The 24975-nt window shown below is 40.6% G+C and overlaps 1 protein-coding gene across 2 annotated transcripts; it reads right to left on the bottom strand.

Moving 5' to 3' along the window:
• Positions 1-8919: 8919 nt before the first annotated feature.
• On the bottom strand, positions 8920-20025 carry LOC135512152 (E3 SUMO-protein ligase ZNF451-like). 2 transcript variants are annotated; one of them, XM_064933866.1, is made up of 14 exons: positions 19946-20025; positions 19329-19391; positions 18962-19045; positions 18701-18814; positions 18466-18574; positions 18115-18265; positions 17894-18020; positions 16278-16434; positions 12322-12469; positions 10056-11608; positions 9879-9953; positions 9650-9727; positions 9435-9462; positions 8920-9207 (listed from the first exon to the last, which is right to left on the bottom strand). In XM_064933866.1, exons 2-13 carry the CDS (start codon positions 19380-19382, stop codon positions 9449-9451), a joined length of 2664 nt encoding a protein of 887 aa, XP_064789938.1. In that variant the 5' UTR covers positions 19383-19391; positions 19946-20025; the 3' UTR covers positions 8920-9207; positions 9435-9448. The 2 variants fall into 2 exon arrangements, with proteins under 2 accessions (XP_064789938.1, XP_064789936.1); XM_064933864.1 differs by lacking the exon at positions 9435-9462.
• Positions 20026-24975: the final 4950 nt, after the last annotated feature.

Below are 24975 nucleotides of genomic sequence, written 5' to 3'. Positions count from 1 at the left end.
CGTCCCTTTCTGTTCTAACCAGGGGGGGGGGGGCATATGAATAAAGAAGTATTCCCTCGTTTTGTCGATCACAACGTACTTATCTCATAATCACGACATAACAAAAGTGGACATACTGATGATAGATTGACAGTATGGCTGAGGCGGCAGATCCCGTGGTGGATCAGAGCAAATGTTTTTAGTGATTGCAACACTAAGGGATGGTACTGTATATTTCATGCTAACATCATGCTTTCGTTTGTGTCTAGAGCTCATTATCTGTTTAGAAGTTATAAGCAAGCTAAATGTCCCTCACCGTGAGCAAAAAGCTATTGTGGCATCAAAGCCCTTGTGGGGCATTTAATCCCAGAATGATGCCTGACAGCCAAATCTGTCTCTCAGGCTGTGTGTCACCCCCAAGACCACAGCCAGTTGCATGCAAGAAAAAACGCAGCTGACTTTTAGTATTGTGAAAGAGCTAGCTAACTAAACTCAGCAAAAAAAGAAACTTGATTGAACATAAGATTTAACAACTGAGACATAAACTGAACAAGTTCCACAGACATGTGACTAACAGAAATTGAATATTGTGTCCCGGAACAAAGGGGGGGTCAAGATCAAAAGTAACAGTCAGTATCTGGTGTGGCCATCAGCTGCATTAAGTATTGCAGTGCATCTCCTCCTCATGGACTGCAACAGATTTGCAAGTTCTTGCTGTAAGAGGTACCCCACTCTTCCACCAAGGCACCTGCAAGTTCCCAGACATTTCTGGGGGGAATCGCCCTAGCCTCACCCTCCGATCCAACAGGTCCCAGACGTGCTCAATGCGATTGAGATCCGCCCTCCACCTCCAAATCGATCCCACTCCAGAGTACAAGTCTCGGTATACCGCTTATTCCTTCGACGATAAACGCCAATCCATCAGTGAAGACCGCTTTTTGCCAGTCCTGTCTGGTCCAGCGACGGTGGGTTTCTGCCCATAAGCGACGTTGTTGCATGTGATGTCTGGTGAGGACCTACCTTACAATAGGCCTACAAACCCTCAGTCCAGCCTCTCTCAGCCTATTGCGGACAGTCTGAGCACTGATCGAGGGATTGTGTGTTCCTGGTGTAACTGGAGCAGTTGTTGTTGCCGTCCTGTACCTGTCCCAGTACAACCCTGTTGGGATGTACTGATCCTATGTAGATGTTGTTACACGTGGTCTGCCACTGCGAGGACGATCAGCTGTCCGTCCTGTCTCCTTGTAGCGCTGTCTTATGCGTCTCACAGTACGGACATTGAAATGTATTGCCCTGGCCACATCAGCAGTCCTCATGCCTCTTTGCATCATGCCTAAGACGCATTCACGCAGATGAGCAGGGACCCTGGGCATCTTTCTTTTGCTGTTTTTCAGAGTCAGTAGAAAGGCCTCTTTAGTGTCCTAAGTGTTCATAACTGTGACCTTAATTGCTTACTGTCTGTAAGCTGTTAGTGTCTTAACGACCTTTCCACAGGTGCATGTTCATTAATTGTTTATGGTTCATTGAACAAGCATGGGAAACAGTGTTTAAACCCTTTACAATGAAGATCTGTGAAGTTATTTGGATTTTTACGAATTATCTTTGAAAGACAGGGTCCTGAAAAAGGAATGACTTTTTTGCTGAGTTTAGTTAGCTAGGTAGTCTTGTTAGCCAGTTAGCTAGTTCGTTATCTATGGTGATTGTTAGCTTGCATAACTGATATACAGTGGGGCAAAAAAGTATTTAGTCAGCCACAAATTGCGCAAGTTCTCCAACTTAAAAAGATGAGAGAGGCCTGTAATTTTCACCATAGGTACACTTCAACTATGACAGACAAAATGAGAAATAAAATCCAGAAAAATCACATTGTAGGATTTTTAATTAATGTATTTGCAAATTATGGTGGAAAATAAGTATTTGGTCAATAATAAAGTTTATCTCAATACTTTGTTATATACCCTTTGTTGGCAATGACAGAGGTCAAACATTTTCTGTAAGTCTTCACAAGGTTTTCACACACTGGTATTTTGGCCCATTCCTCCATGCAGATCTCCTCTAGAGCAGTGATGTTTTGGGGCTGTTGCTGGGCAACACGGACTTTCAACTCCCTCCAAAAATGTTCTATGGGGTTGAGATCTGGAGATTGGCGAGGCCACTCCAGGACCTTGAAATGCTTCTTACGAAGCCACTCCTTCGTTGCCCGGGCGGTGTGTTTGGGATCAATGTCATGCTGAAAGACCCAGCCATGTTTCATCTTCAATGCCCTTGCTGATGGAAGGAGGTTTTCACTCAAAATCTCACGATACATGGCCCCATTCATTCTTTCCTTTACACGGATCAGTCGTCCTGGTCCCTGGTCATTTTGACCCCACGGGTGAGATCTTGCGTGGAGCCCCAGATCGAGGGAGATTATCAGTGGTCTTGTATGTCTTCCATTTCTTAATAATTGCTCCCGCAGTTGATGTCTTCAAACCTTGCTTACCTATTGCAGATTCAGTCTTCCCAGCCTGGTGCAGGTCTACAATTTTGTTGCTAGTGTCCTTTGACAGCCTTTTGGTCTTGGCCATATTGGAGTTTGGAGTGTGACTGTTTGAGGTTGTGGACAGGTGTCTTTTATACTGATAACAAATTCAAACAGGTGCCATTAATACAGGTAACGCGTGGAGGACAGAGGAGCCTCTTAAAGAAGAAGTTACAGGTCTGTGAGAGCCAGAAATCTTGCTTGTTTGTAGGTGACCAAATACTTATTTTTCACCATAATTTGCAAATAAATTCATTAAAAATCCTACAATGTGATTTTCTGGATTTTTTTTCTAATTTTGTCTGTCATAGTTGAAGTGTACCTATGATGAAAATTACAGGCCTCTCATCTTTTTAAGTGGGAGAACTTGCACAATTGGTGGCTGACTAAATACTTTTTTGCCCCACTGTACATACAGTTGAAGTCGTAAGTTTACATACACTTTGGAGTCATTAAAACTTGTTTCCACTCCACAAACTTCTTGTTAACAAACTATAGTTTTCGCAAGTCGGTTAAGACATCTACTTTGTGTATGACACAAGTAATTTTTCCAACAAATTATTTCACTTATAAATCACTGTATCACAAATCCAGTGGGTTAGAAGTTAACATACATTAAGTTGACTGTGCCTTTAAACAGCATGTCATGGCTTTAGAAGCTTCTGATAGACTAATTTACATAATTTGAGTCAATTGGAGGTGTACCTGTGGATGTATTTCAAGGCCTACCTTGTATTTCAAGGCCTATCCCAACCTTGAAGCACTAGGGTGGCAGCATCATGTTGTGGGGGTGCTTTGTTGCAGGAGGGACTGGTGCATTTCACAAAATAGATGACATCATGAGGATGGAAAATTATGTGGATATATTGAAGCAACATCTCAAGACATCAGTTAAAGCTTGGTCGCAAATGGGTCTTGGAGAAGCCATCACAAAGCCCGACCTCAATCCTATAGAATATTTGTGGGCAGAACTGAAAAAGTGTGTGCGAGCAAGGAGGCCTACAAACCTGACTCATTAACACCAGCTCTGTCAGGAGGAATGGGCCAAAATTCGCCCAACTTATTGTGGGAAGCTTAAGCAAGGCTACCCAAAACGTTTGACCCAAGTTAAACAATTTAAAAGGCAATGCTACCAAATACTAATTGTGTGTCTGTATACTTCTGACCTGCTGGGAATGTGATGAAAGAAATAAAAGCTGAAATAAATCACTCTTTACTATTATTCTGACATTTCACATTCTTAAAACAAAGTGGTGATCCTCACTGACCTAAGACAGGGAATTTTTACTAGGATTATATTTCAAATTTCAGGAATTTTGAAAAACTGAGTTTAAATGTATTTTCCATGGCATTAATCGTAAGAGTAGGGGTGTTAACCCCGGTTGTCTGTATCAATTTCCAATCTGGCCTTCATACCATCATGGCCACCCAATTATCCCCAGCTTCCAATTGGATCATTCATCCCCCCTCCTCTCCCCTGTAACTATTCCTCAGGTTATTGTTGTAAATGAGAACGTGTTCTCAGTCAACTTACCTGGTAAAATAAGGGTTAAATTAAAAAAAGACAGGCTGCCTGTCAGGTATCATACAGGGCTTAAATGCCCGCATTGTGAACAACGCAGTTGCAGGGCTCCTTGATGAACTGGTTATTGTGCATCTGAACAAATGTATGGATGATCTGTGGTATTTTTGATTATCTCATGATCTCGACAAAGAAAATATTGTTATATTGTGATCATATGAAAATTGTCTTGTGATCTCGACAAAACTTATGTTATGTAGTGTTCATGAGATAAATAAGTTGTGATCTCGACATAAGGAACCATTTTCTTATTCATATGTCCTCTCTGGACTTCCATAGAAAATAGAGGAGGGTTGTCTTACTTTTGTTTTGCTTTGGGGAGGGTTGGAGATGGAGGTCTTCACAGGTCCAACAGATCCAAAATTTTGAGAGGGTCCGTGTACTATATTCAGTCTTTTGTCTCAGATCTAGGTTGGTCTGATATAATTGCCATAGTCAGTGCAATTAAAATGTATTTACTGACTGGACACGATTGGAACCTTCATTTGTTTTATCATTATTATTATTATTATATATCATTATTATAGGCCTATTTAAGAATCTAAACCAGTTCTTTAAATATACAAAAATATTTTTCTTTCATTTAATTGAGACATTTTCAGTGGCGAAATTAAGTTTGTACTGTCTTTTTAATTTTGTGCTCCATACTTCATACTTAGTCTAGTTTAAGATATGTATTTTGGAGGCTCCCGAGTGGCACAGTGGTATGGGGTTTGATCCCAGGCTGTGTTGTAGCCGACCATGACTGGGAGACCCATGAAATGGCGCACATTTGTCCCAGCTTTGTCCGGTTTAGGGGAGGGTTTGGCCGGCCGAGATGTCCATGTCCCATCACGCTCTAGTGACTCCATGTGGCGGGCAGTGCAGCTTGGCAGGGCCGTGTTTCTGAGGACACATGGCTCTTGACCTTCAGCTCCACCGAGTCCGCATGGGAGTTGCAGCGATGGAACAAGACTGTAACTACCAATTGGAAATCACGAAAAAGGGGTTAAAAAAACAACTAAGATAGGTCTATAGGCGTCTTCCTTTATATTTATTTTTAAGACCTACAGTGCCTTCGGAAAGTATTCAGACCACTTTACTTTTTCCACATTGTTACGTTACAGCATTATACTAAAATTGATTAAATAGTTTTTTCCCCCATCAATCTACACATCAATGACAAAGCAAAAACAGATGTTGACATTTTTGCTAATATAAAACAGATATCACATTTACATAAGTATTCAGACCCTTTACTCAGTATTTTGTTGAAGCACCTTTGGCAGTGATTACAGCATTGAGTCTTCTTGGGTATAACACTTGGCACACCTGCATTTAGGGAGTTTCTCCCCTTCTTTTCTGCAGATCCTCTCAAGCTCTGTCAGGTTGGATGGGGAGCGTTGCTGCACAGCTATTTTCAGGTCTCTCCAGAGATGTTCGATTGGGTTCAAGTACGGGCTCTGGCTGGGCCACTCAAGGACATTCAGAGACTTTTCCCAAAGCCACTCCTGCGTTGTCTTGGCTGTGTGCTTAAGTTCATTGTCCTGTTGGAAGGTGATCCTTCGCCCCAGTCTGAGGTCCTGAGCGCTCTGGATCAGGTTTTTATCAAGATTCTCTCTGTACTCAGTACTGTAATGTACTTAAGTAAAAAATACTTTAAAGTACTACTTAAGTAGTTTTATGGGGTATCTGCACTTTACTACTTATATTGTTGGTTTGCTTTTACTTCACTACATTCCCGAAGAAAATAAAGTACTTTTTACTCCATACATTTTCCCTGACACCCAAAAGTACTCATTGCATTTTGACAGGAAAATGGTCCAATTCACACACTTATCAAGAGAACATCCCTTAGTCATCCCTACGGCCTCTGATCTGGCTCACATCTGACTCACTAAACACAAATGCTTAGTTTGTAAATGATGTCTGAGTGTTGGAGTGTGCCCCTGGCTCACCGTCAATAAAAATAAACAAGACGATTGTGCTGTCTGGTTTGAAATTATTTATACTTTCACAATTGATATTTCAGAACGTTTTAACAAATCCATTTATTTTTTGGTACTTAAGTATATTTAAAACCAAATACTTTTAGACTTTTATTCAAGTATTTGTCTGGGTGACTTTCATTTTTATGAGTCATTTTCTATTAAGGTGTCTTTACTCAAGTATGATAATTGAGTACTTTTTCCACCAGTCTGTACTTTGCTCCCTTCCTTTTTCCCTCGATCTTAACTCGTCTCCCTGCCGCTGAAAAACCTCCCCACAACATGATGCTGCCACCACCATACTTCACCCTGGGATAGTACCAGGTTTTCTCCAGACGAGACGCTTTGCATTCAGGCCAGAGAGATCAATCTTGCTTTCATCAGACCAGAGAATCTTGTTTCTCATGGTCTGAGCCTTTTGGTGCTTTTTTGCAAACTCCAAGCAGGCTGTCGTGCCTTTTACTGAGGAGTTGCTTCCATCTGGCCACTCTATCATAAATGCCTGATTGGTGGAGAACTGCAGAGATCGTCATCTTTCTGTAAGTTTCCCCCATCTCCACAGAGGAACTCTAGAGCTCTGTCAGAGTGACCATTGGGTTCTTGGTCACCTCCCTGACCAAGGCCCTTCTCCCCCAATTGCTCAATTTGGCCGGACGGCCAGCTCTAGGAAGAGTCTTGTTGGTTCCAAACTTCTTCCATTTAAGAATGATGGAGGACACAGTGTTCTTGGGAACCTTTAATGCTGCAGAGATTTTTTGGTACCCTTCCCCAGATCTGTGCCTTGACACAATCCTGTCTTGGAGCTTATACAGACAATTATTTTGACCCCATGGCTTGGTTTTTGCTCAACTGTGGGACCTTATATATACAGGTGTGTGCCTTTCCAAATCATGTCCAATCAATTGAATTTACCACATGTGGACTCCAATCAAGTTGTTGAAACATCTCAAAGATGATCAATGGAAACAGGATGCACCTGAGCTCAATTTCGAGTCTGAATACTTATTCATATACATGTTTTTTTTTTACTTGAACACATTTGCAAAAAAAAATAAAATGTTTTGCTTTGTCATTATGGGGTATTGTGTGTAGATTGTAAAAATCTGGAAAAGTCAAGGGGTCTGAATACTTTCCGAAGGCACAGTATATGCATGCAGTGCCCTGATGCATTTTGTGCTCAAATCAATGACCGCTGAACTTTGAGGTAGACAATTCTTGTTTTAGGAAAGTAAAAAACAATAAAACAACAGGCTAGTGTTGTCATGATACCATCATTTTACTAATGATACGATACCAGGCCAAGTATCACTATACAGAGTAGCGTCGCAAAAAAAATCAGATTGGCCGTTCGCCCCGTCCCCCGACACTTGTTCCCGTTTTCTAAATGTAATGCGCTTAAAAATATATATTAAATTAAAAAAATGTTATGCGCTTCACATAAAACATGTCCCTGATACACTTCCACTCAATACAACACATTGAATTTAACTTTGCGCTGTTCACTGTATAACATGAGCTAATTTGCTCATATTTGCAAAGGCTGCCTGTGATTTGGCTGGAGGAGTGAATATATACTGAACAAAAATATAAACGCAACATGTAAAGTGTTGGTCCCATGTTACAGGAGCTGAAATAAAAGATTCCAGAAATGTTCAATACGCACAAAAAGCTTATTTCTCTAAAAGGTTGTTCACAAATTTGTTTACATTCTTGTTAAGGAGCATATCGCCTTAGACAAGAATAATCACATAGTTTTTTTCAAGTGAATACTCAGCACAATAACCCTGTGATTTAAATATTTCATTCCATTTGGATCAGTTGTGGGTCTACTTTCCAGTTTGTAAGGTCTAGAAAGCCACAGTAGCAAGCATGCTTTATGTGTGGCATAAATACAACCAGTCACAATGTTTGGCTCTGATTAGGCTACTTCGTCTCCAGTAGGCTAGCTACGCACGTTTGTCCAAAATATAATTTCAGCATCAGAACTGTGCAGAGGCTATTTGATGGAGAGACATCTGTTACAAAATACAGAAAAGTGTAATGACATTAAGAAATTGTCAAGCCAAGCCTTCGATGCGGAGTAGACCTACAAGGTAAGGACATAGTCTTATCGGTAAATAGCCCACCCAATTTTACCTACCTCATCCCCATACTGTTTTTATTTATTTACTTTTCTGCTCTTTTGCACACCAATATCTCTACCTGTACATGACCATCTGATCATTTATCACTCCAGTGTTAATCTGCAAAATTGTAATTATTTGCCTACCTCCTCATGCCTTTTGCACACAATGTATATAGACTCTTTTTTTCCTACTGTGTTATTGACTTGTTTATTGTTTACTCCATGTGTAACTCTGTGTTGTCTGTTCACACTGCTATGCTTTATCTTGGCCAGGTCGCAGTTGCAAATGAGAACTTGTTCTCAACTAGCCTACCTGGTCAAATAAAGGTGAAATAAAAATAAAATAAAGGAGGATTGTAGGCCCATTTTCTGTTTGTTGAGATTGACAGTCTATTTCATTGTGGTGTTGAAAATGCAAACCCTGATATTAAAGCGACAAAGTCAGTTTGCTTCGTCTTTTGGTTGTGTGGTCCATTGGCACAGATAAGTAAGTGGAAAATTTGTTGCATATATATAGCATCAAAATGTTGAACATCTGATTTCTACTTGGCTTTGATCTGTAATGTAATGAAACAGGCAGGGAGTTATCTCGTCAGTGGTGGTCGGTGAACCCTCCACCTCCAGGCCTGTTGCCATGCGTGGCATCGACTGTGCCACAAAAGTATACTACATTTTGGGGGAGGGAACCATCGCTAATTTATTTGACAATATCCAGACATCCAATGATTTAAATTTTAACATCAAAGAAAGAGAAAATAATTAACATCTTTATTAAATAAAAAGCTCTGAACATGTGATAAAGATGCATATACATGGTATGCCTCAATCTTTATAGTTCACAAATAATGTTGTTACTACAATTATTACTGTGTAATCACATCGGTCCAACCCTGTCTTGAAGTGTTGTTGAAAGTAGCTGATATGTTACACATAAAACATAAAATGCCATAAACCAAATGAATGACAGGTTCCCAGAAAATAACATTCGCTGATCAGTATTCCAAAAGGCTTCTTTTGAGCGCTTCCTCCATCTCTGTGAAGATACGTTGGGAAGGAAGGGGAAACAGAAAAAATATCAAATAAGGTCAACTTCAATAAGACATGCTGCAGCACATAACTTGGTCAGTGTCTAGTGTTGTGACAATCTCAAAACCATCCAAAAAGTGTTCACACAGTTCTCTACAGCAACTACAAACCACCAACTATCTGAATGTCCCAGTGTGCATTTAATGTTACTATGATTTGATTAGACATACTCACACCGAGGTTATTCTTCAAGCATGTAATGCTGGTAAAAAAGAGAAGTATCATCTTGTTTTTATTTTGCTACACCTACATGGCCTGGGCAACAGCTTCAAAGCTGACACACAGAACCTTTCTTGACATTCAAACAAGGCATCGTGCAAACTGTTAAAGCAAATGTAACTAATGAAAAGATCCTCAAATAAACAAAGATAAGTAAAGGTGTTACACACCAATATCAAAGTCAGTTGGCTCTCTTGCTTCTTCCACACTTAAAGCCAAGGCACGCTTCATCTCCTCATCAGATTCACCTGAAACAAGGAAAATGGAACAAAAAACAAGAGATTCTCTGTTTAAAAACCCCCAAATGTTCAAGAAACCTTCTATAGCTATATAATGGCTACGGCAGATGTCATTTACCAAATCACTGAACAGATGGGAAGACAAGAAAATAATCATCACCTCCATGAGCCTCAGTGTCATCTCTGACCTCATCCAAGTTCATAGCAATGGCATGTTTCACATCTTCAAACTTCTCTATAAAATAAAAATACAGTAATAAATCAAATCAGTTTTCTAAGGGCAGGAAGGTCAGTGCAGTGGAAATGAATCATGGAAGATAGTCCAAAGCAGACTTGCCATTCACTTCTGGTTTGATCTCCATAGCAACCAGTGTCTTGACAGCGGAGGAAGCTGCTGCCTTCCCCATACGACTCTCACCTCCATCCCTGGAGCTCGAGCATGGCTCCAGAGGGCAGTGCTGGGAGTGGTAGTGGTTATGGAAACTGGGAACGTCCTTATGACTCTCCTGACAGGATCCACACACCACGTTAAAGGTATTCTCTAGCCCCAAGGCTTTGTGTTGAGTGTGGACATGAGTCTTTATCTGGGCAAATGAGGACACCTGAACGTTGCATGGTACACACACGTAGCTGCATTCGTCTTTACTGGATAGCCGCTTCATGCATCGTGTGAAGGTAGCCTTCCTTTCATCTTTGTCCTTTTCTGATGACATGCATGGACACAGACATTCATGCCCGTCACTGGCTGTTGCCAATGGACTGGATTTGGAGTTTTCGGCCTCAATGGGTCTATCAACCTCAGGCTCATCCATGCGGTAGTAGTCCTTACTGTGAAGGCCCCTATAGTGTTCTTGGAACTCCCCCTCAGTGTCGTACTCCATGCTGTCACAGAGCCCGCAGAAGTACCGCGTCACTATTTGGTTGTTGTGCTCGTTCACACAGTGCCTGCGTACTGTGGCCTCCTTGAAGTACTTCTGTGGGCAGTGGCCACAGGAAAATCTCTGGAAACTGTGGTTGCTCACATCTCTGCAGTGCTTGTGCACATCTCGCTCCGAGTTAAAGATGTCTTCACACATCCTGCAAATCCACCTCTCATCCTGTTTGGGAGGAGGGGTGGGAGTTGTAGTTCTAGTCCTGATATCAGTGAGGGCGCTGGGTCTGCCACTGGTGGAGGGTTTGGCATAGGGAATGGGAGCAGACTCCTCGTCCGATACCGCTCTCTCCCTGAAGTAAGTGTGTCCACTGTGGGCCTCTGACACATGCAACAGGATGTCCTCGTGACGCGGCATGTCAACCTTGCACAGCCGGCAGTGAAAGAGGAAGTTTGAGAGGTGGGCACCGCCGTGAAAACGGCTCATGTGCAGGCGAGTGATGGACGACTCGCCCATATGCTTTCCACACACGCCACATTGATGGAAGATCTGATTGGCAGCAAAAAGGTGCTTGCTGGCCGTGGCCTCCTCTGAAAAGCGCTGGCCACACTCACAAAACCATGCCACTATCAAGCAACTCCTTGAGGGCCCAGCGCTGCCATTCAAAGCTCCCCCGCATCTCTGGCGCTTGGCTGGGGATCCAACAGAATCACCTCTCTCCTTGTCCCTCTTCTGAGAGGGGGTTACAGGACCTTTTGACTGTTTGGGCCGTGAAGTTGCTGCAGCCCTCTTGGCATGTTGGATTTCATAGAAATTGCTGTAGAGCAGAATTGCCTTTTCCATGGTGCAGCTGACCTCAGTATTGTGCTGACTCAATTTTTTATGCCTCTCAACATCACCTTGGTTGAGGAACAGTTTGCAACACACGGCGCACTGGCCCAGCACTTGTAGTTGTTTCATGACCTGCACCACTGTTTTCTCTGCCTCAGCCTTGGCAGCACCCTGTCTGCACTGCACACTGATGCAGAAGGGAACAAACAACAAGCAGAGACAACATTAACGAAATTATAAATGAGATCTATCCATTAGGGCCGGAACGATACCAATATTGCGATACTCATTGGTATCGTGGCAAGGCAACAAAACTTCTTTAGATAAACAGCCCGAATGTTGGAAACAAACATCATTATGTTGTGATCCAGAGTCACATTTATTTATTTTCCAAGCTATAGCACACAATATATTACATATTTCCATTTTTGCCATGCAAAGAATATTGCAATACTGGTATTGTCAAAGCCCTATTATCCATATGATGGAAGTGAGGGTTATAATCAAGGCCGAGGCTGCAGTGCCAAAGGCTCTTGCAGACATTGATTCAGCTTTGATCGAACTTTATTAAGCGAGCACCATTCATCACTGAAATTCACCAGAGTAGCCTGTTCTCTGGGCAGCCGAACAAGTAGAGCAGAGACTGTGTAAAGTAGGGAATCGTGCACATGTGCAGAAGCTTCGTATTTTTAGCTATTGGAAAGAGGGTGCCACTCTCTATAAATCAATGATGTGTTAAATATGTATGTCCTTGGTTATTTTTGTTTGTCTGTGTATAAGACAATAAATCAGTGTGTAACAATATGTACCTACACTGCCTATTTAACAACCATGTAATTGCATGTACATTAACACCATGCCGACTTTAAAAGTATACTAATAACACATACCGAAACTTACTTGAAGTGGGCCTGTGCTTCCATGTGTGAATTAAGCCCCTTCTGGCATGTCGTACATCTCACGCTGAATGAAACTTCCTTACACAAAGCAATGAGACGATTCTTTGCATATCGTGGGAAAGGAACTGGCAATGCTGTCCCTTTAGTTTCTTTTATCCAGAAAGAGAACAAAATATCTGGTTACACGTTTCAATGGAGGATACAAAGAAATAACAATTTCGAGCTGCATTGTTGGTTAAGTAAGCATTTCACGGTAAGGTTGTAATCTGTGCATGTGAAACATAAAAACGGTATTTTATAGCAGTGTATTGGCTGTTATCCTGACCAAGCACTATTCATTCACACAAAATATTTGCTCTATAGAAATGACAAACTGCATTAAAAAATAACATTAAAAAAGTCCATATGCCACAAATATTTGCTCTTCCTGCCTAAATACAAACTACCCGGTGCGTAATATCTAGCATTGACACTGATTAATATCCTTATATATATATATATATATATATATATAATATGTGTGTGTATGTATATGTAAATAAATAAATAAATAAAATATATATATATAATATGTGTGTGTATGTATATGTAAATAAATAAATAAATAAAATATATATATATAATATGTGTGTATATGTAAATAAATAAATAAATAAAATATATATATATAATATGTGTGTGTATGTATATGTAAATAAATAATATATATATATATATATATATATACACATACATACACACACATACACATACACATACACACATACATACCGAGGGACAAAAAGTATTTGATCCCCTGCTGATTTCTGATTTTGTACGTTTGCACACTGACAAAGTTATGATCAGTCTATAATTTTAAATGGTAGGTTTATTTGAACAGTGAGAGACAGAATAACAACAAAATCCTGAAAAAACACATCAAAAATTTTATAAATTGATTTGGATTTTAATGAGGGAAATAAGTAAGTATTTGACCCCTCTGCAAAACATGACTTAGTACTTGGTGGCAAAACCCTTGTTGGCCATCAGAGGTCAGGCATTCCTTGTAGTTGGCCACCAGGTTTGCACACATCTCAGGAGGGGTTTTGTCCCACTCCTCTTTGCAGATCTTCTCCAAGTCATTAAGGTTGAGGCTGACGTTTGGCAACTCGAACCTTCAGCTCCTTCCACAGATTTTCTATGGGATTAAGGTCTGGAGACTGGCTAGGCCACTCCAGGACCTTAATGTGCTTCTTCTTGAGCCACTCCTTTGTTGCATTGGCAGTGTGTTTTGGGTCATTGTCATGCTGGAATACCCATCCACGACCCATTTTCAATGCCCTGGCGGAGCGAAGGAGGTTCTCACCCAATATTTGACGGTACATGGCAACGTCCATCGTCCCTTTGATGCTGTGAATTTGTCCTGTCCCCTTAGCAGAAAAACACCCCCAAAGCATTACACCTCCATGTTTGACGGTGGGGATGGTGTTCTTGGGGTCATAGGCAGCATTCCTCCTCCTCTAAACATGGCGAGTTGAGTTGATGCCAAAGAGCTCCATTTTGGTCTCATCTGACCACAACACTTCCACCCAGTTGTCCTCTGAATCATTCAGATATTCATGGGCAAACTTCGGACGGGCATGTATGTGTGCTTTCTTGAGCAGGGGGACCTTGCGGGTGCTGCAGGATTTCAGTCCTTCACGGCGTAGTATGTTACCAATTGTTTTCTTGGTGACTATGGTCCCAGCTGCCTTGAGATCATTGACAAGATCCTCCCGTGTAGTTCTGTGTTGATTCCTCACCTTTTTCTCATGATCATTGCAACTCCACGAGGTGAGATCTTGCATGGAGCCCCAGACCGAGGGAGATTGAAAGTTCATTTGTGTTTCTTCCATTGGCGAATAATCGCATCAACTGTTGTCACCTTCTCACCAAGCTGCTTGGCGATGGTCTTGTAGCCCATTCCAGCCTTGTGTAGGTCTACAATCTTGTCCCTGACATCCTTGGAGAGCTCTTTGGTCTTGGCCATGGTGGTGAGTTTGGAATCTGATTGATTGATTGCTTCTGTGGACAGGTGTCTTTTATACAGGTAACAAACTGAGATTAGCAGCACTCCCCTTAAGAGTGTGCTCTTAATCTCAGCTCGTTACCTGTATGAAAGACACCTGGGAGCCAGAAATCCTTCTGATTGAGAGGGGGTCAAATACTTATTTCCCTCATCAAAATGCAAATCAATTTCTAACATTTTTGACATGCGTTTTTCTAGATTTTTGTTGTTATTCTGCCTCCCACTGTTGAACTTGTTATCAGTATAAAAGACACAGACTAATAATTACTTAATTGTTAGTGGGCAAATGTACAAAATCAGCAGGGGATCAAATACTTTTTTCTCTCACTGTATACAGTGGGGCAAAAAAGTATTTAGTCAGCCAACAATTGTGCAAGTTCTCCCACTTAAAAAGATGAGAGGCCTGTAATTTTCATCATAGTTACAAAAAAAAAATCCAGAAAAATCACATTGTAGGATTTTTAATGAATTTGCAAATTATGGTGGAAAATAAGTATTTGGTCAATAACAAAGGTTTATCTCAATACTTTGTTATATACCCTTTGTTGGCAATGACAGAGGTCAAACATTTTCTGTAAGTCTTCACACACCGTTTCTGGTATTTTGGCCCATTCCTCCATGCAGATCTCCTCTAGAGCAGTGATGTTTTGGGGCTGTTGCTGGGCAACACGGACTTTCAACTCCCTCCAAAGATTTTCTATGGGGTTGAGATCTGGAGACTGGCTAGGCCACTCCAGGACCTTGAAATGCTTCTTACGAAGCTACTCCTTTGTTGCCCGGGTGGTGTGTTTGGGATCATTGTCATGCTGAAAGACCCAGCCAAGTTTCCACTCAAAATCTCACGATACATGGCCCCATTCATTCTTTCCTTTACATGGATCAGTCGTCCTGGTCCCTTTGCAGAAAAACAGCCCCAAGGCATGATGTTTCCACCCCCATGCTTCACAGTAGGTATGGTGTTCTTTGGATGCAACTCAGCATTCTTTGTCCTCCAAACACGACGAGTTGAGTTTTTACCAAAAAGTTCAATTTTGGTTTAATCTGACCATATGACATTCTCCTGATTTTCTTCTGGATCATCCAAATGCTCTCTAGCAAACTTCAGACGGGCCTGGACATGTACTGCCTTAAGCAGGGGGACACGTCTGGCACTGCAGGATTTGAGTCCCTGGCGGCATAGTGCGTTACTGATGGTAGGCTTTGTTACTTTGGTCCCAGCTCTCGGCAGGTCATTCACTAGGTCCCCCCGTGAGGTTCTAGGATTTTTGCTCACTGTTCTTGTGATCATTTTGACCCCACAGGGTGAGATCTTGCGTGGAGCCCCAGATCGAGGGAGATTATCAGTGGTCTTGTATGTCTTCCATTTCCTAATAATTGCTCCCACAGTTGATTTCTTCAAACCAAGCTGCTTACCGATTGCAGATTCAGTCTTCCCAGCCTGGTTCAGGTCTACAATTTTGTTTCGGGTGTCCTTTGACAGCTCTTTGGTCTTGGCCATAGTGGAGTTTGGAGTGTGACTGTTTGAGGTTGTGGACAGGTGTCTTTTATACTGATAACAAGTTCTAACAGGTGCCATTAATACAGGTAACGAGTGGAGGACAGAGGAGCCTCTTAAAGAAGAAGTTACAGGTCTGTGAGAGCCAGAAATCTTGCTTGTTTGTAGGTGACCAAATACTTATTTTTCACCATAATTTGCAAATAAATTCATTAAAAATCCTACAATGTGATTTTCTGGATTTTTCTTCTAATTTTGTCTGTCATAGTTGAAGTGTACCTATGATGAAAATTACAGGCCTCTCATCTTTTTAAGTGGGAGAACTTGCACAATTGGTGGCTGACTAAATAATTTTTTGCCCCACTGTATACATGACTAAAGATGATTTACAGTGGAACAGGCAGTTGAGGCTTACCACTCATGACGATGGACTGAGAGAAGTGGTTTTTGGCCGACATATGCTGGAGGCACTCGTCCCTGATGTAAAAGAGGAGATAGCAGGCAGGGCAGGCGAAGCACACGATCAGCTGGCAGGTCTGAGTGTGGTCATGGTCTTCATCAGGGAAGGACAGCTTAAGAAAATAAGAATAGAGAATTGTAACACACAGTACAAATTTAAGACTTTGTCCGGATTGAAATCTGTATCCAACATCTGTGGTTGAAAATAAATTAATGCTTTAATATCCTTATTTTAGTTTAAGAGACAAAATTGTATGGCAATCACTGAAGAACAAACTAGTTTGAGACTATCCTATTTCTCAGAGTCGTGGCTGAACAAGGTCATGGATATACAGTATATCACAAAAGTGAGTACACCTCTCACATTTTTGTAAATATTTTAGTATATCTTTTCATGTGACAACACTGAAGAAATGACACTTTGCTACAATGTAAAGTAGTGAGTGTACAGCTTGTATAACAGTGTAAATTTGCTGTCCCCTCAAAATAACTCAACACAGCCATTAATGTCTAAACCGCTGGCAACAAAAGTGAGTACACCCCTCGGTGAAAATGCCCTCCCAGGCCCACCCATGGCTGCACCCCTGCCCAGTCATGTGAAATCCATAGAATAGGGCCCAATTAAATTATTTCAAATGACTGATTTGCTTATATGAACTGTAACACAGTTAAATCTTTGAAATTGTTGCTTTCATATTTTTGTCACAATGTATGAAATCAACATTTGAAGCATAGTTATTGGACAATTGCTCTTTTGGATGGCAATTTATGAAAATTCCATGTGGGAAAAATTACTGTTTTTCAGTTCCTCACTGTATATCAGTAAGTTGTCCACCCCAATAATCGGATTCGGACCCCCCCCCCAGAGGAAGTCACAAAAAATGAACAATGGGCTGTTCTCTCTACTACCGCAAGGCTAGCAAGACCAGTGCACAGTCTGGAACCAACAAAACCCTGAACAACTTCTACCCCAACCATAAGTCTGCTAAACAAGGCTGCTAAATAGCTAATCAAATGGCTACCCGGACTACCGGCATTGACCCTTTTTTGCACCAACTCTCTTGTACTGACTATATGCACACACATTTGATATTTTTCTCTGCATTGCTGGAAAAGGACCCGTAGGTATTTTCACTGTTTGTCTACACATGTTTACAAAGCATGTGACAAATAAAATAACATTCCATTTTTTATTTGAGTCACAGCTAAATGCTGCTCTCTACTGCTTTGGTAGTGATAGATGTCAACACTATTTTCTTAGTGATCATTTTGAGGTCCTCCATCCAATAACAAAATATGTTGCAGGAATGTGAAGTATTGTTACACTGTTTATGTTTTCAACCTCCTACTGAGAACCAAACAGGAAGGCACCACTGTGTGAAGGTGGTCGACCGGACTACCAAAACGGCATTCAGAAATTCAATTTTTCCCTAATGGTATTTGATTCCTTTACTTTAGGGCTATTGGTAGGTATAATTAATGCATAGAGCACATTTGAATGACAGCGGTGACTGAACACAATTGAAAGTGCAGCCATTTCTAACAGTAGTTGATTTTACTGGCATAACCAACCTTTGACTGCTGATGCACCTTCCAAGCTTCTTTGGTTTCAAAATTAAGACCACAAGCAACGCAAGCAAACAGCTCGGTTGAGCTTCCTTTCAGGTAGATGGTCGGGTCACAAGGAGAGTGGTCAAACCTGCAGACAGAAAAAAAAGGTTCTCAGGGCTAAATTAAAAGTAGGTTGTTTATTATGTATAATGGATATAGAAATAGAAATCTCATAATTTAACCTTTTCAAGTGACCTTCTAGGAGAGGTACGTTGTCATAAACCCGACCACAGTTGATCACTGGACAGGTATGTGTGGATGAGCTACTGGTGGGAAACGGGACCTGTCTGCGTCTCCAGCTAGCTCCACTATTGATGACCCCAGGTTTCACACCTAAGAACAGACAATGGTAAGACTGAGATCCTGCTTTTCTACCAAATTTAATTTAATGTATGCCTGTAGCGCTGACTCCTGGGCCGTGTTCACAAAGCATCTCAGTTTAAGAGTGCTGATCTTGGATCAGTTTTGAACACGGGCCCAGATCTGAAGTAAAAAATAAATAAAAACTTCCAAGGCTAACTAGAATACATTACCTGGCATCTTTAACCACATATCCACACAGTGCTTGGCGTCGTATGCGTTACCATTGGGACTAAATGCCAGCTCCTGCCGTCCATGAGCCTTTTGTGAGATTTGCTTCTCCTGAAATAAGGCAAGCATGACCAATATGAAGAACTGTGAAAAGAGACAATAGCACCCACAAAAGACAAATACACAACAAGCTGCAATGGCTAATATGATCATACCAGTTTTACATTTTGTCCTTACCTTGAAGGCTTTACACTTCTCTACTCTTTCCTTATTCGCCACAGCCACTTGGCGAGCTAATCTGTCCAAAGTGGAGGTGACCTGAGCTTTCTGTCGGTCAATCTCATCTTCAATCTTAACAATAATACAAAAAAGGTACACAAAAACATATTACATACATAACAATAGCATGTAACTTTTTTGAACTGGTCTTCCAACCACCTTTCTATGTCATTACAGTTTGTATTAAATGTATTATTATCTTTCACTTGACACACTCACGGTCTCGGCTGTGGGTAAACTTCCATCGTCTTCCCCATCACTCAGTAAATCAATACATTCCAGTACAGGTCTGAGTGGAGCCTCCTACAACGAGATAGTTAAATGGATGAGACACTGTCTGATACTGTGTCATTCAAACACTTGACTCTTTTGGACACTGTCTTAAAAGGTGTTTTTTTTCTTGACAGTTATATAAAAATATACTGACTCACACTAACCAAGTGATGGTCAATTTTATTTAAACTAATAGATTGGATGCAAATGTTTAATGTTAATTATTACCCCTAACTTTCCTGGAAAGGTGAATGGCAACATAGCTCGTAGAGAAACCTTTGCACCTTGTTCCTACAAATGACAAATCACTTACTGACACAAACTCCACCTCATCTTCATCATCATTTGCTCCAATTGGGGAAGACATTGATTTTATCTGGAGAAAATAATTACATTAAAAAAACAGACAACTCAACCAAATCGCACAGATAATCAACAACGTTGTCAAAATTATTATCTATCAACGTCTTCAGTATTATGGCTGGCTGGGCGGATGACAAATGGTTACATTGTTAACGTTCGCTATCTAGCTACAATTTATCAATTGTTTGTTTTCATGCAAGCCTACTCCAATCTGCCATCGCGTGTGGGTTCAAGACTAGTTAGCGATAATCCCTTCTAGTACTAGTGTGAATGACTGCTCCAACACGTATGCTGACTCGCTAGTTAGCTTATGCTGACTAGCTACTTAGCTAGCTAGTTGAAATGTCGAAGAAAACACGTTAGACAGCTTGCTTACTGTATTTAGCTAGCTAGCTAGCTAACGATAGTTGGCGGGTTAGTGCACAGCAAGCAGTTCGGTAGCTATATCTCTAAATGTGTGCACATATTCGGTAAACAATGAAACTAGCCAACTAGTTCGATAGTAACTAGCTAGCTAATTATCGTTAAGGTAAATTATGAAAATAATAAACACGAGTAGACACTCACAAAATTGCGTTTTCTCGCAAAAGGGATTGTTGATCTCCTGCGGGTGTTCCTGGGATATGGAGTTCTAATGAAAGACTCACGGCGGGGTTGCAGCCGCATTGTGGGGAAAAGAGGAAAAATAAATCGTCCTCGTAATTAATTAATTAATTAATTAGGAATGCAATTATTTTTCTTGGAAAGAAAATACACATTTGATCTTTTAGTAAAAATATAAATTATTGAACATAATTTTCATTCCATGTCAAATACTCACAATGTCAAAACGTCCTCTGTGCTTTATCTTAGCCAGCTGGCCTACTAGAAATGTTCTATTTAGCAGAGTAGTTTCATGACAAATGGGCCTATACTAGGCCTATGTGTTATTACAGCCTAGCCTTATAGCCTAAATGGCCTTTTTCATCCTACAGTATTCTAATCATGTATCGGAGACTATACATTTAAGCAGGTTAATGATAGAGACTGATCATGATTCCCGGGCTGACACCTTTAAATATATTTCATCTGCAACATCTTTGCTGTGCTGAGCTCAGAGATGCATGATGCTTACTCCCCCTGCTTGAGTTGTAAAAAAGCTCTTCGGCTGAGTCATGGATTGATGCTTTAAAATACGTTATTGAAATCAATAGAACTGTAGAATAGTCTGTAGCCTAGCCCATGTTTCAGGCTGCGATGAGAAATTCACTATATCCTGTGTCAATATATTGGTTCGCTTTCAGCATTTAGGGCAGCATACGTGGAGCCGGATATCTGTGTGGAGAAGGCGCTGCCCTACATCGCGTTTTATAATGATTGCTGCGGCGTTTTTGGTTTTTTTGAGACCGTATAGTATTCAAGTTGTTTTGTTATTGTTGCTGCTATTGGTGGGAACTATTGCAACAATTCTATTTTTCTGTTGCTGGCATCGGAGGCTTCGTAACGGGAAACATCCTATTAAATCCGTGCTTTCAGGTCGCTCCAGGAGTCGCGGTGAGTAGAGGCGTCAGCATCTCCAAGCAGTGCGGCTAATCCACCAAACCAAATGCGTGGCATGTCTGTTATATGTTCAAGCATTTTCACACGATAACCTGTTAAATAGGTTATAACCTAAACTGTACCATGTGCTATTCTTAGCGACTTGACACACTTGAATTGCCATTATTTTCAGCAGAAAAACATAGCCTATAGAGTTTAGACTGCTATGTGCATAGCCTTGAGGATGAAATCATCTATTAGGCTACTGTCAGTGTGCAAATGTATCTTGTCCACCTTATTCACAAGTGTACTGTAACGTACACAGTATTAATTTGTCTAATGGTATCCTATGATATCATTATGATATCCTAAATGTAGCCATAGACAACAGGCCTCATATGTGGTGTGTTTGAAGGTATCCGAGTGTTAGAAAATATTTCATTTGTCCTAGAAGCTGGTCTCCGGACGCATCATTTTCGATCAGAGGTAATCAATCATTGGTTAGGCTATTACTTCTGTCAAGGTCAGTAAGTAGCCATTTTTTATTTATATATTGTGAAGAAAGTATAATGGCGCTCGGTGTTACTTTTATTATACTTTACCGGTATACTTTTTGGAGTTGTTGGTGTGCTATTGTTAGACATAGTGTTATGCGCATTGCACATGTGTGATCAATAAATAAAGTGACTGATTCTGCACTTTCTGCAGTTTGACTGTAATTCTGAAAAAATAATCCACGTTGTAATGAAAAATGACAAAATATGCCTATATAGGCTACAACAAATTGTACATTAAAAACCAACTACACTGAACAAAAATATAACCGCAACATGCAACAATTTCAAAGATTTTACTGAGTTACAGTTCATATAAGGAAATCAGTCAATTTAAATAAATGCATTAGGCCCTAATTTATGTATTTCACATGACTGGGAATACACATATGCATCTGTTGGTCACAGATACTGTACCTTAAAAAAGGTAGGAGCATGGATCAGAATACCAGTCGGTATCTGATGTGACTGCTATTTGCCTCATGCAGCGTGACACATCTCCTTCTCATAGAGTTGATCAGGCTGTTAATTGTGGTGGCCTGTGGAATGTTGTCCCACTCCTCTTCAATGGTTGTTCGAAGTTGCTAGATATTGACGAGAACTGGAACATGCTGTCATACACATTGATCCAGAGAATCCCAAACATGCTCAATGGGTGACATGTCTAGTGAGCATGCAGGCCATGGAAGAACTGGGAAATGTGCAGCTTCCAGGAGTTGTGTGCAGATCCTTGCGACATGGGGCCGTGCATTATCATGCAGAAACATGACGAAATGGCACCGAATGAATGACACAACAATGGTCCTCGGGATCTCGTTACAGTATCTCTGGGCATCGAAATTGCTATTGATAAAATCCAATTGTGTTCATTGTCCATAGCTTATGCCTGCCCATACCATAACCCCACTGCCACCATGGGGCACTCTGTTCACAATGTTGACGTCAGTAAACCATTCACCCACACAACGCCATACACTCTGTCTGCCATCTGCCCGATACAGTTGAAACTGGGATTCATCCGTGGTTTCAACATCGAAGGTGAGCATTTGCCCACTGAAGTCGGGTCCGGCGCCAGACTGCAGTCAGGTCAAGACCCTGGTGATGATGACAAGCACGCAGATGAGCTTCCCTAAGACGGTTTCTCACAGTTTGTGCAGAAATTCTTCCGTTCTGCAAACCCACAGTTTTATCAGCTGTCTGGGTGGCCGGTATCAGACAATCCCGCAGGTGAAGAAGCCGGATGTGGAGGTCCTGGGCTGGTTACACATGGTTTGCGGTCTCTTAAACAATGTTTCTGGTATCGAAATTAAAATTAAATTCTCTGGCAACCGTTCTGGTGGACATTCCTGCAGTCAGCATGCCAATTGCACATTCCCTCAACTTAAGACATCTGTGGCATTGTGTTGTGTGACAAAACTGCACATTTTAGAGTGGCCTTTTATTGTCCCCCCAGCACAAAGTGCACCTGTGTAATGAATATGCAGCTTCTTGATATGCCACACCTGTCAGGTGGATGTATTGTCTTGGCAAAGAATAAATTATAAAGAACAGAGATGTAAACAAATGTGTGCACAAAATTTAAGAGAAATAAGCATTTTGTACAAATGGAACATTTCTGGGATATTTTATTTCAGCTCATGAAACATGGGACCAACACTTTACATGTTGCATTTATATTTTTGTTCAGTGTACTTAATTACATGATTATACTATTAGATCGTGTAGCTATTCAAAATCCCAGTTTCATCCATTAATAGTAATATGTGTCCGTGTGATAATAATAATAATAATAATATATTGATCATCCAAATAGTTAGATGTCTCAAGCATATTAAACGATTTCAGCATATTCTTCTCTCTCCTTTTGGACATGATGTGCCATGTTTTTACAGGGCTTCAGGCACAGCCCGCTCCATGCCAGGAGGGCGCGCGCTCGAGTTGCAGAGGAAAAGCCTCTTGTCGAAATTCCAGAGAGTGAGCATCAAAGTGACTCATCCACAACTGTGAGAAAACGAAAAGTGAAGAAGAGAGTCCTTCCAGACTTCTATCACTCAGTACAAGTCACCCCAACACGCAAACCCGTAGGTATATTATTGGGTAATATAGCCTAAATCCAGCAGCCATAGTCATTTATGCAATCTATTCTAAATGAAATCTGCATGGTCAATTAACACCAGGCCGATTTATTTTATATTTTTCAATTGACAAGTATAGGCTTCATCGATGATATGTTTCCTTAAATGAATTACCAATTTAGTATCCAATTTAAAATGCGCGCGTAATCCCCATTGACATCGACGCAATGGATGGTTTTTAAGCGCCAGTTTTCCTTCAATAATTTGTCCTTCTGTACCATATCATGCCTTGGTACTCTGTTATTCGAAAAGCTATTGCAGATTGACATTTTATGAACACTGACAAATGTTAAAGTTGAAGCCTTAAAATGTATTCAATTTCTTGATATTGCCCATGTTGTCATTTTGCATGTTGACACACGCATCAAACAAACATTTGACATATACCATGTCACAATGTTGCTGAAACTGAATTATTCTCGATTGTTTATATTAACAATAATCTCAGTTGTAGGATACAACCCTTAAACCTCACCATATGCCAAACTCAGGCTACTGGGGGGAAAACAGGATGTAGTGCTAGAAGATGAAGGTTGGTGCATATGTGCTTTTGGGTGTCGACATTTTCTTAGTTTACTTTGGATAAATCTAGCTCAGTTTGGACTTTCAAGTTACAACTGAGTATCATGAAGTTACTGAACCTCTTTGTGTTGTGATTACATTGTTTCAAATGGCCAATATTACAATTACCTCTAGAATAAATAAAACAATTGTGTAGCCCTATTTACAATAGATCATCAATGTCAATTTGAATGTTTCTTTTCCCAAATGTATCATGTTTAGTTTTTGTAAACATGGACATTTCCGGATGGATCCTTTTCTCTGTATCGTAAAGTTCTCAAGAAATATATTGATTCTTAATTTATTATTCAATATATGCTAATAGAAATAGAGTACCATTGAACAATTTTTTAATAATTATTCTAAATTACTATGGGACTTTTTCAATTCACACATAAGAAAGTATGAAAGCAAAGATTAACCCATCACATCAATGCAATTTTTATTGTCTTGTTCCTGACATAATTCTGGGTGTTGTAGTCTTGTAGGAATGTATATGGAGAACGTTACTACCAATATTCAACGCTATTGACGTAACCGAGAAAAAAGTAAGTTGAGTAAGAGTGGTGACTCACCAAGTATGTGGCGGGCGGGCTTGGCAATCTCCTAAAACAAGTGTTTAGTTATGCTTTGTTTGAGGTGGTGGGTTTCTCCTAACACTATGGTCACAATAAAGATAATATGGGCCGAAGCATTGTAGCAACTTTTAAGTAACTGTCCAGTCATTCCATATTTCTATGAAATATGGCCTATTATTAATTCAAATATGAGTGAAATAGTTTTCCTTCCAATAAATGGCAATTAAGTATGTTAAAAAGCAGATTTTGTG

The sequence above is a fragment of the Oncorhynchus masou genome, chromosome 24 (assembly GCF_036934945.1).
Source record: "Oncorhynchus masou masou isolate Uvic2021 chromosome 24, UVic_Omas_1.1, whole genome shotgun sequence".
Lineage (NCBI taxonomy): Eukaryota > Metazoa > Chordata > Actinopteri > Salmoniformes > Salmonidae > Oncorhynchus > Oncorhynchus masou.
This window is presented reverse-complemented; position numbering and strand designations above follow the sequence as displayed.

Coding starts and splice junctions, on each gene's coding strand:
- LOC135512152 (XM_064933864.1), bottom strand. CDS start 19,382: ATGTCTTCCCCAATTGGAGCAAATGATGATGAAGATGAGGTGGAGTTT. Junction 18,575..18,700: donor AGAAGTGTAAAGCCTTCAAG/GTAAGGACAAAA, acceptor GCCTTATTTCAG/GAGAAGCAAATCTCACAAAA. Junction 16,435..17,893: donor AGGTGCATCAGCAGTCAAAG/GTTGGTTATGCC, acceptor TATTTTCTTAAG/CTGTCCTTCCCTGATGAAGA.